General features: G+C 40.0%; 3 protein-coding genes across 6 annotated transcripts in view; 1 reads left to right on the forward strand and 2 right to left on the reverse strand.

The window, feature by feature from the left end:
• LOC109041147 (vitellogenin) overlaps positions 1-15,184 on the reverse strand; it is a 393,940-nt gene that overhangs the window by 107,086 nt on the left and 271,670 nt on the right. The window lies entirely within an intron of this gene.
• LOC109041254 (uncharacterized) overlaps positions 1-15,184 on the forward strand; it is a 214,121-nt gene that overhangs the window by 77,646 nt on the left and 121,291 nt on the right. For 2 of the 3 annotated variants that reach the window (XM_072298043.1, XM_072298037.1), the window contains exon 5: positions 1,626-1,679. The exons of the other annotated variant lie outside the window; for it this stretch is intronic. In XM_072298043.1, coding sequence (XP_072154144.1) covers positions 1,626-1,679 — 54 coding nt within the window. The remainder of the gene's footprint in view (positions 1-1,625; positions 1,680-15,184) is intronic. 3 annotated transcript variants of the gene reach the window in all.
• Positions 1-15,184, reverse strand: part of LOC109041255 (uncharacterized) — a 170,769-nt gene that overhangs the window by 66,674 nt on the left and 88,911 nt on the right. The gene's annotated exons all lie outside the window — the stretch shown is intronic.

A 15,184-nucleotide genomic window follows, 5' to 3' on the forward strand; every position in this document is an offset into this window, starting at 1 on the left:
CAGAGGAACACGTATTATCGGCTGAGATATGAATGGTAATCACACTCAAAGGTTAATATTCGGAAAAAATATCCATCAAAGTTCGATCCGAACAATTCAGAAGTTGGATATAAAAAAATTTCCATCACATCTAAATTCATGTTTAGAACTTTTAGAGAACTTTGTCGTCATCTTGTTTGTTTACATCAGGCCAAACTAGGAGCGAGGGTGGGGTTTGGTCAACATTGGACCAACTTGGGGCTCCTCGATAGCCGACCAATCAGAGAGCGGCACACTTTTTCTGTAGTAAAAGGATTGAGATGGCAATACAAGCGAAACTCGATTTTTGCGGTGCCCGGGGGTTGTTTCCGAGTAGCGCGGCGAGATGTATTCTCTCCCGTACACAGGTACTCCACTGAAACCATCGTAACACAATTCTATGATTAGCGCAACTAACTCATCGCAAGAGAATCGATAGGGCGCACCGTTCCGCTCAGAATAAAATCCCGCGCGTCCAACGGGAAACGAACTCAGACGAGGTTGAGAGGGCACCCGGGCCCTAATTTAATCACGAATTTTCGGGGCAGTTATCCGAGCTTTGGGGTCGGCGGGGGGAGCACGGGGAAGGAGGTCGTTCGCCACACGCTGTTGCTCACACCCTCCCCCTCCCTCCCCGGTATTTATTTGACAGTAAGATGGCACGCGGGTTTAACCCCGGGTGGTACGCAAGACAGTTTAATCTTCATTAATCGGAAGTTGTTTGTAACCGACCCCCGGACACTCCCCCTCCCCCTCCGCCGCGATTCGTCCTTGTGTGATAATTCTCTTCCAATCCTGTCGTGTCTCCGTATTCTCACCCTTTTTTCTCCCCGCGCCCCCGACCTCTCCCTCGCCGCGTTCGTGCGGGTCCTTGATTAATGTGTATTATTCGTCCGGCTGAGAATAGTTCTCACGCCGCGCTACTCGGAAACAACCCCCGGGCACCGCAAAAATCGAGTTTCGCTTGTGCGCCGGAAGAATCTGGAGCAGTGGCGTAGCTAGGAATTATTTAAAGGGGGAGGGGTCCATTTACATTATTTTGCGCACGTCCCTGATAATATTTTATCCTGCCCTCCAAAAGTCAAAAAAGGTACAATTAAATAGGCTAAAGGGGGGGGGGGAGGAGTCCAGACCCCCTGGACCCTCCAGTACACGGTTAACATTTCCGTGTCTTTGCTTGCTTTGGGTTACTTTCTGCTACTTTTTTTCGGCCAGATAAACCAGAAGGACTCGGTCGGTCGACCAAATTTTTGGCTGTATTTCGACCCGTCAGGTCACTGTAAGCCATCTGGGGATTGAGGAAGTGACCTGTTGAACTATAGTGTACTCTTGTTTCTCTCGACGTCATCAGACAGTGGAACTTGGGGATGACTAGCGTACTGGATCATCACCTATGCGATCCAAATTTTCAAGCTAAAGATTTATTTTGTCAATGTAACTCACAGAAAAACGAACGTTTTTTTTTACTCTCATTGTTGTTTGGCAACATAACTAAACTGATTTGATTTGGTTGAACATTTTTAAACTCATTCAAAGTATATATATGTATGAGGAAACCATCTAATGAAATTCCAAGTGATTTTGACTCATTTTTGGTACTTTACCAGGTTTTGGTGCAGCGAATGTTTCGTCTCTCATCCAGTCATCGCAAGAGACCTATGGTGAGTTCATGGACTACATTTTGAAATTAGGAACTACTTTCAGGCTCATGTATAAAAGCACCTACCCGCATAGGAAAACTTATGTCACATGTGCTGTTTCTGACATAAGCCAGACATTCAAGTTCCTAATAGCAAAATTCAGCTCAAATTATTTTAGCATCTCTTTTCCAAATTTCTTTAAACTCTGTCATAATTTCACATAGACTTACTTTTTTTTCACATTGGCAAACTCTTCCGCTTTGAGAATCCACCCTCTTATTGTAGGCATAATCACAACCTCTCCATCTCAATTTTTTAATATCCACTCTTTCCTTCCTTCTCATCCGAACTTTATAGTAAAAAGTTCATGGCAATGTGATTGAAGAGCGAAATGGAAAGGCTGAGAGATCTAGTCAGGTGAAACGCTTAAGCATTTCGTTGCTAACAATAACAATTGAATCATTGCGAAACAAAAAAACGAGAAATTTACGATTGTTTCTCGCCGTTGACTAATTGCCTGAAGCGTCTTGTCTGGCACTCAAGTGGCGGAGATGAAAAAGTATCGTTCTGAGACTCTCACAAACATTTTTTATTCATCTCAATTAATTAAAAACCTCTTCTCCTGCTTCATCACATTAAATTATGCCTCCCAGTAAAATAAATTTATAAGATTTACATCCACGTTGTCAATGCACGAGAATGATCATTTATTTTCTGAAATTTTGTTTGTTTCTGGTTTATTTTTCCTCTGTTTTCTAAAAAGTAACCAATTGAGTTGAACCAATGTGTAGGTATAAATACAATTCAAATAATCTAAATTTGAGGGGCTTGGAGGACAAGGCACATGAGTAAAGTTTTTGAATAAATTGAGATATTCATGAACTCAACGAAAACTAGTTTGAAAGTATATTCTGTGAAAAATTAACATCTTAAAGCCAACGGCAAAGCATCAAAATGTGACTCTAGACTTCTTTCCCGCCATAAAGCTCCATATACCTAATTTTGAAACTTCAATCACGTACTTCTTGAAAAAACAAAAAATGCACTTAAGTGCTTTGTCCTCCAAGCCCCTCATTTTGAGCTCTGAAACTATTGACGGATGTCGGAATGGAACTTTCTTTTTTATTTCGACTGATTTTATTTTAAATAGTGTGCTTTGACCGTTTTATGCGGTTAAAAAAAACTTAAATCAATGTATTTATATTAGGGGTTGCTGAACTCGACGCATATTAGTATCATTAAATTAAAAGCTTGACGGCTCGCTTCAGGTGTTGTCTTGTAACCATGCAGAGGTTTTTTCTGGTCGCTGAGAAACCATCAGGAAAGGATACCTTCATTTTCTTTTTTATACACGTCACACAAATCTCCTTCCTGTTCAAACGCCTCACTGGGAAAACAAAGACATTGGATCTAGAGTTCAGACTCTTAAAAACATCGACAAGAAAAAGTACTCTTGATTCAATTAGGATCTAGCCTCTTAATTTAAGCGGATTTCGTTTTGATTCAAGCAAAAATCCGATTGAATCAAAAGTATTTTTTCTTGTCAATGTTATCAAGAGTCTAGACTCTAGATCCAATGTGATTTTTTTTCCAGTGCTGTTCAAACTTTTCGCTGTTTCATCACGGCCAACGTACATTGGAAGTATGATCGTTATGAATGCTAGTTCGCCTACTTTTTGGGGGGTATGCAAAATGGATATCCATCGAACACGAACAGTGGCATTCAGACGTCACTGTAAACATTGTATTGCGCAACAACGAACATTGTGAAAAGCCAATTCGCCTTCAATTCTTCGAATATGCAAAACGGTTATCCATCCAGGAAGAAATAGAATCCATCTCGATCGATCAAAACGATCGGACACGCAAAACGATGGATTACAGTCAGTGGAACGAAGCACCACGCTTATTTTGTGGCAAGCGGTGCATTCAAACTGCAATAACGGGGCAAGATGGCAAAAAGGGGTGATGGGGACAAGGTTGAAGGGAGAAATCGTCGCTCTTCGGCCTGGCGTAAGGGCGCATCTTGATCTCCGCACGAGCCTCAGAAAGAGTGGATTTATATGAGAAACAGGGCTCACATGGAAACCGGGATACGCTCTTACGTCAGAGAAGCGACGAAATGACACAGACGAGACCCAGTCGCACCGGGCAAAAAGTTGTAGCAAATCAGGTTGCGGGTTAGCACACAAAAAATTCTCAAAGTACGCATTACTTGGGAGGGACGCGGCTTGATGCGACAACGGTGGCGGTCGCCGGGCGCATTAGCCAGCTGCAAAAACTGTAATGACTTCGTTTCGTTTCGGTCAATTAAGCTGCTCTAATTCCCCGGGCATCCCGTAGTTTCCCTCGGACTCGCGTAACAAGTTGATGGCGAGCTTACATAAGCCCCATGCGAGTGGTGTGTGCACCGTGCAGCCCTACCGCGCGAAAAAAGCACTACCAAGAACCGCGCAATTGCAATTGTAAATCCGTGCAAGTGCGTGCTTTTGCCGCGGTGTAACAGTGCAGCATCAAGAGTTACGAGGAGGTCGGAAAATGAAAACTGCAGCTGAGTGAATTACAAGGGGATTCACAAGAGTACATTAGGAGTATACAGGTGTGCTTCTAACTTGATAAGCAACTGTCCTACTTCATTGTGAAATTCAGAAGGATGTGACAGCCCCGACCTCTGGTGGTAATTCTGTCAAGTTGGTAGAACTTTCTTTCTGTGTTTGAATCAATTATTACGTTAATCAAATGAAATCGGCGTTTTAGATACATTTAACTAGAAAAAACCCATTGTCATGAACTCAAAGCATTGCCACTGTGGACGTTTAAATGTTTCCATGTAGGGTCGTCCTTTTTTATGAAAGGCCAGCGTGCATCATTAAAGCTTTTCAAACACACCCCTCCCCTCCCCCCTTCATATTTCACGAGACCATAATTTATAAATTCAAAAAAAAGTTTTCTTTCTTTTTTCCCTTTAGTTTTCGAAAATTGAACTCGTTTACTTTATTCGAATTACCTGCTCTTCAGAGGAAAGCACCCTTCTCACTCGCAATTGTTTAATGTTAAAGTGGCACTTCTATCATTTCTGCGCTTACACAGTTTTGCAGAGAACTGAATTATTGCATTTGATTCTGATTTTTACCCAAGCTCAAAAAGAGCAAAAACTTCGATTGATAACGATGAAAATGTCTGTTCAAAATTTTAAATTTACCTATTTACTAAGTTACTTTCATATCACATCGCAAAATTTTTAAAGATAGAGATTCAGCGCTTGTATTTTTAACTGTGTCCTCACCCCTTGATCCAAATCAACTAAGAAATACTGATGCGATCTGTCAACTGAAAAGTTATTCGGATATCATATTCAGTAAAGGCTCAAATGCGTGTGATTCGGATTATTCATGTTTGACGATAGAGCGTGCATTAAGAGAAATACGTACAGAAAGTCAGTTTGTTTGTATTAGGTCTCAAGTGAATAAAATTAGATATCCAGAGTATTTTTACATTCCGTTTCAAGCACTTGACCGTTTTTTTTTCTTTAAAACCCGATGAATTATGTAACGACTTGAATACCATAATTTGCCCAATGTTGGGGACGAAGTCATTGTGATTTTGGAACAATGCATCGCAATTAAGACCTTGCAAACTTCAAAATGAAGACAATACACAATACACAAATGATAAAACTCGTAAACTAGGCACACCGCACTTTTTCTAAACCAAAGCAAACGAGGAGCATTTGAATGTCTTTTCGAACTGTGTCATACGAATGGTCTCCTCTGCATTGCTTATTCAAGGCAGTAATCATCATCGGAATAAATATAATTTGCTTGTATTGTTCGGAGCACTTTTATGTTTCTTCGATTGCTCGTTTGCCTCACAATATGCAAAGATATATGCGGTTTAGATGAAGCTGAGTTGCATCTCAAGCCGTGAGAGTGCAGCACAAAGCGGGCTTTATATTCCATCTATTGCTGTGTGGTGAGAAACGCAATTCATGTGGCTACAAAATTTACAAGCTTCTAAAGAGATATTTTTAATGGATGCAGATGTGCAACAGTTTCTGTGCCCTAAATTGATATTCAGAAAATCTGTCATGGTATGATGTTATTTTTCTAATATATGGCTGCAATATCGCGCAAATGGGTTTTCGGCTGGGACCAGCCCGACATCAATTTACGCCGAACACCCTCATTATTCACCGTGCCTCCTCCTCTTCCTTCCCCCAATCACGTCATCGAGTGTGAATCTCACGCCAATTACGCATGTTTCCCCACCCAACGATGCATCGTTTGCTGGCCGTGGGGACTTTTCGCGAATGTCAAAAGTGTCGCCTCTCGTTAGGGTTGAAAAATGGCACGCGTTGCTCGAAGTACACAACTTTCACGCAGAGCGAGGTGTGAATAATCGATTTTCGATATTTTCGCATTTGAAGCTTTGACAAAGAATCGATTATTGAGGTGTTCCTTGCAGACACCCATCCTATCTGATCCTTTCCCATAGGCTTTAATGGCAGATCAATCGATATATCGCTGGGCACGCCACGCCTTTGATTTCACGGTGGTCTGGATTTAACGCTTTTTCTTGTATATGTATAATAAAGTAATGAGAAAAAAAGTGACCTTGGTACTTTGTGTACGTGTTTATTTTCTACGAGACCTTTCAGGCCACTTTTTCCTTATTATTACCCAGTTAACACAAAATATTTTGAAAATATTGTCACCTTTAACAAAATATTTTCATGACGATATTGTAATTAAAATAGTTTCAAAATATTTTTTGTCCATTTAAATGTGTATAATCAATGCAGAATGTGCAAACACTTCAAGATCATGAGTTGACAAACGCTGACTCCGTGAGTTTAAATATTATAGAGCCCAACGCAGATCGGAGCAGCACAGCGAGGCGTGCTGTCAGCGCGACTCGCGCACTGGCGCCTACAAACCTAACAGGGATACTTCACGCATTGCGCAATGCGTGAAGTATCCCTGTTAGGTTTGTAGGCGTCAATACGCGTGTCACGCTGGTCGCCCTCGCCCGCCGCGCCGCGCCGAGCCGCTTCAAGCAACGTATGAATTTGCCAAAAAATGGATTAAAGTGTTGATTAAATATTTGGAGTCACATCCCAATCTCCTTCTTTTGAAATTTTGCGATATATTATATAGGATTGATAATTGTAATACAATTTATAACAGGTTTGTTTTTGAATTCTCAGTATGTATCGTTAGTGCATTCCGGAAGAAGAAAAATAAATTAAATATTTTAAAAGTTAAAAATTTCAAAATCTCATTAGTTGTTCCAAAATGGAAAGAAAGTATTCTTTGTCCCCCAAGATTTACTGAGTAGGGCCAAGCATCCCGCACCAACTGCAAGTCCTGGAAGACACCATGTACAAACTCTTGAAATCCAGTCCCGTCTCCACTGCACTTCCTCACCTTTGCTAACTTACCTACTCAATTTCAAGGCGGTCCCAAGGTACGAGTGCATCACGAAACTGCACTTTAAAGTCATTGAGTCTTTGTAGATGCACTGCTCTGTGACATCCTGTAATGAGCTGCTTTTCCACGAGCGAATAAGAAGGAGGCGTAAGTTTTCCTCTGAATTTGCCACGAGTTCCTACCAACTCGAGTGATCGAATCACGACTTCTCGCCTCTGATATTTGCCGGAAAAGGATCGTGCGTCGGTAATCGAGATAAGGTCGTAAGAATCGACTCTTCCTACGACGTAAGGACGTAATTGCATGTTGACAATGATGCAACCTCTCGCTCGTTTTCTATGTTTTCTAAGGCTCAAAGCAAAGTGGAGTTACACCTTTCCTTACATCAGAGAAACGAAGAAACAAGCAATTTTAGTAAAACTTTGATACGAGTTACGAGTTACGAGATATAATGAGCTATGGTTTTGCGACGCTGTCAGTGTGACTCCGTTTAAAATACGCTTGTATTTTTCTTTCACAAATAGATGATCACTACAAATAAGGTCTATTCTGCCCTGCTAAGGAAGAACGCCCCAGAATTTTAAAATGTGACGAAATAAACATAAAAATTTGCAGTTTAAGTCAAAAATTCCATGTCCGACCTCTCTAATTGACGCTATCCACTGTATGCGACGCTTTAAATGACCACCATCATGTGATATTGCACTTTTGCGCTTAACAAAAATATATAAACAACAAAAACAACAACAATAACGACGGCAACAACAAATGAACCTTTTTAATACGGGTGTTTTAAAGAGCATATGAGTATTCAAAGCGTATGTTATGCATGTATCGTAACGGTTAGTTTTTCTGTTACTAAATTATTCGGATGATTTTATTACGTAAAGGGAGCCATTTTAGAATCCACGCACAAATAGTATATTCTTGAAAAGTGCTTTTAAAGTAATAGGAAGTTAAAACTCACAGGCGACAGATGTGGACAATTATCTTGATTACCTGAAACAAATAAGAAAATCAATGAGTTGTTGGTATGGTTCGTAAATTCTTTTAAGCTAAACAAAGAAAACCCCGAAATTTTTGAAAGATATACTTATCCCTCCATAATTTAGATAAAATTCCAGGAAATAATTTCTCATACTCAAAATTGATCTTAAGTCAACCAGAGGTAGACTAGCTCAGGGGCGAGGGTTGCCGATAGAATTTGCCTCCCTGAACTTGCAAGAGTCTCCGAAGCGACTACTTTTCACCCTTTTGGCAAGTTCCTACTCATGCTTGGACGTATTTATGCTAAAAGGACCTATGTGCCTAAGTGTGACATGGTTCCTTTTTGTATAAATACGTCCAGTTATATTTTCATTCTTAACAAAAGCCTACAAGTAGACTTGAATGAAACATGATCATAATAATTCTCATCTTACAACGCGAAAAATCACAACAGATTTTAAAGTGTTCACATCGCTGTACCTGGATAAAATAGGCAGTGGAAAACTTGCAACGTTGCAAATTAAGGCATAAATGTAATCTCACCGTCGGTGATAGGAAAACGCAAACGCTAGAGTGTGAAATCGGCAGTAATCGTGATCGCCATCAAGTCGACGCGCCACTCTTGAAGGCGATCCAAGCAACTATTCCACCTCGGAGGTATTGCACAGTATCAGACGAAAATGAAGGCGCACTAACGTATTTAAAGTGACTGGCATCGTTTTCCACAGTGTGGAGTCCTACTGAATACGGTATGCGGCCCCTGTTCAAACGATTTTTGTGAAAATTGGTACCAGGTGGCATGTTTCACGGAAAACTTAAATTTCAACTCAAATTTTCAAAAGTCGAGAATCCAAGATGAGAGATGTGGCTTAAAATTGTAAATTGGCTCCTGTTTGATCGATGTTCGTGAAACTTGGTGCCAGATGTGAACCAAACCACAAAAAACAAGCCATTTATCTCTCTTACGCACGGTTGTATGAATGTTTTTTCCGCTCGGATGAATATCGGATAGTTAAATTATTATCAGTTGTATGTTACTCTAATGTAATGAATACATGTACTTTGAATGTACACTAGGAGGTGATCAATGCAAACACAAAAAGAAAACCTATATCAATATATTTTGATTGATTAAATATCTAATTTACCATCACTAATTGACTGACATTCATACTAACATAGGGATACCGTGATAATTATCAGATGATTCTTCTTAAGCGTTTTGTCGATTCGGTTGAAATCCTCTTACTTCGTGTTGGTTATCTTAGAGACATCGTTTTATGCTCTTAAAGAATTCACAAATTTATCGATCACGTTTTTGGAAGTTTACAATTTCTCATGAATTCAACAATCTGTTATCGAAATTCAACAGTTATAATGACAAAAAGGGGAGTTAATTCGCCACTATCTCACGTTTTGTGAGAAAAGTATGAGAGTTTCTATTCCTTGCATATCCTTTTATAGGCAGCATCCACAGATGATTCTTTCAAGTGAGGAGGCGACGACTTACAAGATAGGATGAGACCGCTTTTTTCTTTCGCTTCAGAATAAAATTACTCGAATACGCGTTTGATGTAAGATGTCATTTCACGAGTGGTTTCAGCTAGACGGTGAACAAAGGTGAAAGGCGAAAAGTGATGAAAAGGTGGGCGGGTGTCAGTCTTGTTGAGCTTTCATCGCGTTTTGAATTCAATTTTAAATATCAACGGTGTGCTGTAATTCACATTTTTTATCCACGATTCAAAATTATTCTGTAGGTTTGCAGAGTATCCGTGCTAAAAATGGACGTTCTAGGATCGTTGTTTGTCGTTGGAGGCTCCAAAAAAAGACCTCTCCCCGTTAAACTGAACGTGCTTTTCTTTCTTCTTTTTCCTCGTCGTATCAGAGTAGCAGTACTCAAAAGTAGTTCCTCATTTATTCAGCGGCAAATAAGATGAGGTATAAATTGTTTTAAACAAAAAAAAAAAAAAAAGGTTTTCTTACAATTTGACGAATCTGAAAAGCAACAATCGATACGATCAAGGTAGGGGAATTTTGTTGACAAATGGGCGTATTTCTACCAAACGGAACTGTGTGCATTGAGACATGAGCCCTGAGACTCATAGGAATATATGCATAACAGGGCTCACGTCATACTGCACATAGTTCCGTTTGGCAGAAATACGTCCAAATAAGAGTGAGACTGAGTAACTTCCATTAGCTATCTCGAGTAAAGCAAATAAAGGATACGAGTAAGACTGTTGCTTTAACCACTTTTTTGTCCCTCAATTTCAGCGTTGACATATCTATCGCTTGCGAAACTGAATCTTATTCCATCGGCTTTTTTTTTTTTGTCGAGAGAGAAGAATCTTGAATGCTGCATTTTATTTCTTAACCTATCCGTATCAAACATTCGCAACATCATATTTATCGATCTTACTTTGAATAATTAATTGATGAAATGATGGATGAACATTTTTATCTAATATCATAACGTACTTTCCAGCTGCACCAATTTCAAAATATCCATTTCAGGTTTATATATTCCGTGCTCCTTGACGGGTGGGAATCATCAAACTTACAAATGACTACCCTTTATACGTGCAATTTGATTTTATGGGACAATCCCTTCACGATGTTGTCCATAAAGAAAATAAGTGTATCGACGTAAAAACTATTTTCAAGTTTCGTTTAGATCGGTAGATTTTAGCCGTGCATTTATGCACTTTAGTCTAACCTCTATAAATTCAAACCAATCGGCTTGACATGTGAATCAGTAACACGCCTTATCAATACATTATGTTGGATTCGTGTTTTTTAGTACAAGTGGTTCGCTGTCGCTAAAACCATTTAATCAGACTAGCCTGCAGGACAAAATGTTTCGCCTACACTGTCGTGCTGAGGAAAATCGCCGTATGAACATTCGAGAGTTGCCAAATTTCCTACGATAAAATGTTTATTTTCGAGAAAAGTTATGAATCTTTTTCCTTTGAATTTTCAGAATTTCCAGACGAAATTGCGAACAGAGTTATCTGAAAACTTGGGAGGAAAATATTCATAAGTTTACCAGGAAATTCGCTTTTTATCAAAGGAGATTTGGCAATGCTTGAAGGCTCATACGGCGTTTTTCCAGAGCACGGCAGCACTAATGCCCGATCTGAGCGTACCCAGACGACCGACTTCCAAATCCCTGCAAATCGATATCGGGACCCGACCCAGGAACTTGGTGGGACTCCGCCTTGGGTTAATGGCGGCGGTTCCCCGGGGAGTCTTCGGGCGTATCATAGAGCGCACTTCACCCCCATTTTTATTATACCCTCCCTGCCAGATACTCACGAAATATGGGCACCATATACAACACCTCAAGAGGGGAACGTCGAAGATTAAGTGAGTAAGCAGGAAAATTCGTCGATGCTTTTCTACTTCCGAGCAAACAGAGATAAGTTCAGGCACAAGATCCTGTGCTGCCGTGCTAAGGGAGAACGCCGTATGAGCCTCCAAGCGTTGCCAAGTTTCTTTTGAAAAAAAACAAATTTATTGAGAAAGTTATGAATACTTGCTTCCAATTTTTCAAACAATATTGTTCGCAGTCCACTCTGAACTATCTAAAAATTTCGAAGCCAAATATGTATAACTCTCTTTCAAAATGAGCATTTTATTGGTGGAAATTTGGCAACGCTCGAACGTTCATGCGACGTTTTCCCTTCCCTTAGCATGGTAGTATGAAAAGCATTGCCAACTATTGTAATGAGATCCGCGAGAGCAGTTGTGCTGAGGGAGAACGCCGTAGGTGCCTTTAGACGTTGCCAAATTTCATTTCGTAAAATACTAGTTTTTAGGGGAAAATTATGAATATTCTCTCCCGATTTTCCGGTAAATTTCATTCGCAGTACAATTTAAAGTATCTACAAATCCTAAGAGAAAATATCCATAACTTTACTCCAAAATTGATACATTATCGGAAACCATTCGGCATCTATCGATTTTCTCTCGCGGTGTTTCTCCTCAGCGAGAGGGAGAAAGGCATCATTAATGTGATGGTAATAATTTTCCGGGTCGGCAGCACAGCTCGATAGGCTCTGCGCAGTCTGCAGGTGTTCCCAGCCTCGTCCGACGGGGTCCATAGTCTTTGAGGAGGAATCCTGACTTTCCATTAAGCATTGGAACTGCTCTCATCCATTAATCTGGATTAACGTTTCTTTCCTTCCTCTTTCATTGTGTGAATTTCTTTTTGAGCTGTGCAAACAGCAATCTTTAGATTGCATTCGGAGGCAGAAAGCATGGCAAAGGATGTATCATCTGGTTCGATTCTTCCAGACTGCAATGCAGTTTAAAAAAAAAAAAAAAAAAAACATTATCGACTGTAGGAAGGGTGTTCCCATTTTTTTCTGATTTATAGGAAAATGAGGCACTTCCCTTGAGCATAACATTATCGTCTGAGACTTCTCCTCCAAAAGAGAGCATACTTAAACGCAATGGCTTCAGTGCACCTCAACAGTCGAATTGAGCTCTTGTTCCGAGGCACGAAATGTCATGCTATCATGGTTATGGGTATTTCAATTGACTTGCCCCAAGCCCCTTTTTCCTCCGCTACTGGAAGCACGAGAACAGTCGAATTCAAATTCAAATTATGCTAAATCTTAGGTCGTAACGTTGGGCTAATATTTAAAATTGAAACTTCAATTAATCCGGCAGTTCTACTGAAAATATTACGTTTGGAGCGAAATCCTACAGTCAGAGACGTTGACCACTGCACTGAGGAAAACAAACAACTTCGATTACAAGGGTTGAACTTCCGCCTATAGAGGTCACTGAGATGTCTGATCTGGTACCTGAAATTCTCGGTCTGTACAAATCAAGTCTCGATTGAAACAACCAAAATCTTTAGTAAAAAATACGAGACCTAGTATACCGAACGAGAACTTCAGTTTCTTGGACTTATAAGAGGTTCCTATGACCGATAAATTCGGTTTCCTACGGACTGAAAACTTCAATGTTCCTTAAGAACCGATTTTTTTTTCTCCGTGTAGGCCAACATGAAGAACAAAAACACATGGCAATTATTTCTCGGCCAGTTCTGCTCGGTATAGCTGCAGTTTCCATGCTTTGAAATGACTCGAATTTTCCACAAACCCGACAATATAGCGGGTCTCCATTGTTCAAGCATGAGCATTCCAGCAAAGCCGCTTGGACTACTCCGCCATGCTGTACATAAACGACTTAACTCGAATCGTTCGCGAGTTGAGTTCTGTATTTTTCGCTCGGCACTTCAGCACAAAGGCTTTTCTGTCATAGCTGCGGGGGTCAGAGGGAGAAGGTGGTGTATTATCGGTCTAAAACACCGTTTAAAGAGGAGCACAATAAAAACAACTTGTTGAGTCCCTCCGGCACTCGCTGGCAGGAGCCCAGAAAAGCTGGAGCGGCGGTGTCGGGTGTCCTTGAATTTTGATCCCCACTCAGGCGGCCATTGTTTGGCTTGATAGATCGAGTTCGAATCTTTCCTAATGAAAATTGCGGATCAAGCCCAGGAAAAGCGGGTTCATTATCTCGAGGAAACGGTTTTCCGCAACGCTCTCTGGTTGCCATGAGTATAATACTTCTTGCGTCGGGGAAGTCATTAATTACGCCGGGTAAAATTTTAGTTTGAACAACTCTCTCGTCTTGATACAGTTTTCCTTAGTTTTTAGTTCCTTAGTTTTTAGTTCCCTTAGTTGTTAGTTTTCTTAGTTTAGTCGATCTCCTGTGCTGCCGTGCTAAGGAAGAGCGCCATATAATCGAACATTCGAGAGTTTCCAAAAACGGTATAAAACGGGACTTCAAACTTAGACTAAAGAGAGTGAAAGGAAAAATAAGAAGCAAAACGGATCAGAACGTAGAATAACAGAGCAGCATAAAACAAAATGAAATATTAATTTTTCCGTAACATTCTCTTCCCATTTTGAGGTTGCGAATAGAGACTAGAGTCTCTGCTCTCTACGTACACGTCACGTTAACGATTTTCATTCCCTCATTGGTATGCAACACGCATCGCACATTATTTTTGGTGAGAGGTGGTGCATCCTACAATCCTACCACTCGATATAATACACCTCCGCGATATTTTGGACGATCCAATTACTTTTGTTTACTCTTTGGCATTTGCAATCGATCCGTTTTAGCCGCCCTGTGCATATGGGAATGGGAACTCTCATGAAAATGTAATCTATACATTACGGTCGCATATCTTTTCGGCTCTGACATTGCAGGGTGACAGCGCCTAAATGCTTGCCATAATCTGAATGCCTATTGATGATTTACTCGTGGCCCGGAGAGCACCATAATTTCTTTTTTCCTCTTTTTGCTATAACCTTCCGAGGTTCAGTTACCTTTCAATAACCAAAGAGATATGACAACGACAATAGAATACAAATTATCAAATTGGATGCACATTGCGCAAAATGATTCTACTCTTATGAAACGTCGATATGAAACACGATGTTTTCGTATAATTACATCCAATAGAGAATTTGCATGTGTCTGAAAATTGATGAATTTTGTGTTTAAGTGGAAACTACTGAGTGAACGGAACACGAGGATACCCTTCGTTCATTAATTGAACAATTATTGCAGAGGATATGACAAAATGATCTAATCTCCTAAAAGACATGTGTTTAAATGGGAAATACCACCAGATGACGTCAGTAGGTGGTGCATTTTCTCACTTTTAAATCTATTTTTATAATATTTCTTATATCAGAAAAAATTATAAAAAAAACTGTGAAATCAGCTCTTTAAGCACGTTCAGATAAAGCAATAAAAAAATTGCGTGCGAATTCTCCATTATCCATAAAGTTTCATTCTAATATTTCGCAACAATTCATCTTTTCAGAAACTGAAAAATAAGTAAATAGTGTGCGAGTAGGAGCGTGCATATATGAGTCCAAAAGTGTAAGGTCTCAAGAAGTGGCATTCAACAGTAGACTAACTAGATGACGTACGTAAACTTCAGTGCACCTGAATACAAGAAAAATCCCCTCAAAAGTTTAGTGTGCATCACAATAGACTCATATAGGTTTCATCTTTAGTTTTGTGGATGATTTAAAACGTCGTTCTATTTTCAGGGGAGATCAAACTCAGATCTTGAAAAACAAA

Source organism: Bemisia tabaci, chromosome 1 (assembly GCF_918797505.1).
Source record: "Bemisia tabaci chromosome 1, PGI_BMITA_v3".
Lineage (NCBI taxonomy): Eukaryota > Metazoa > Arthropoda > Insecta > Hemiptera > Aleyrodidae > Bemisia > Bemisia tabaci.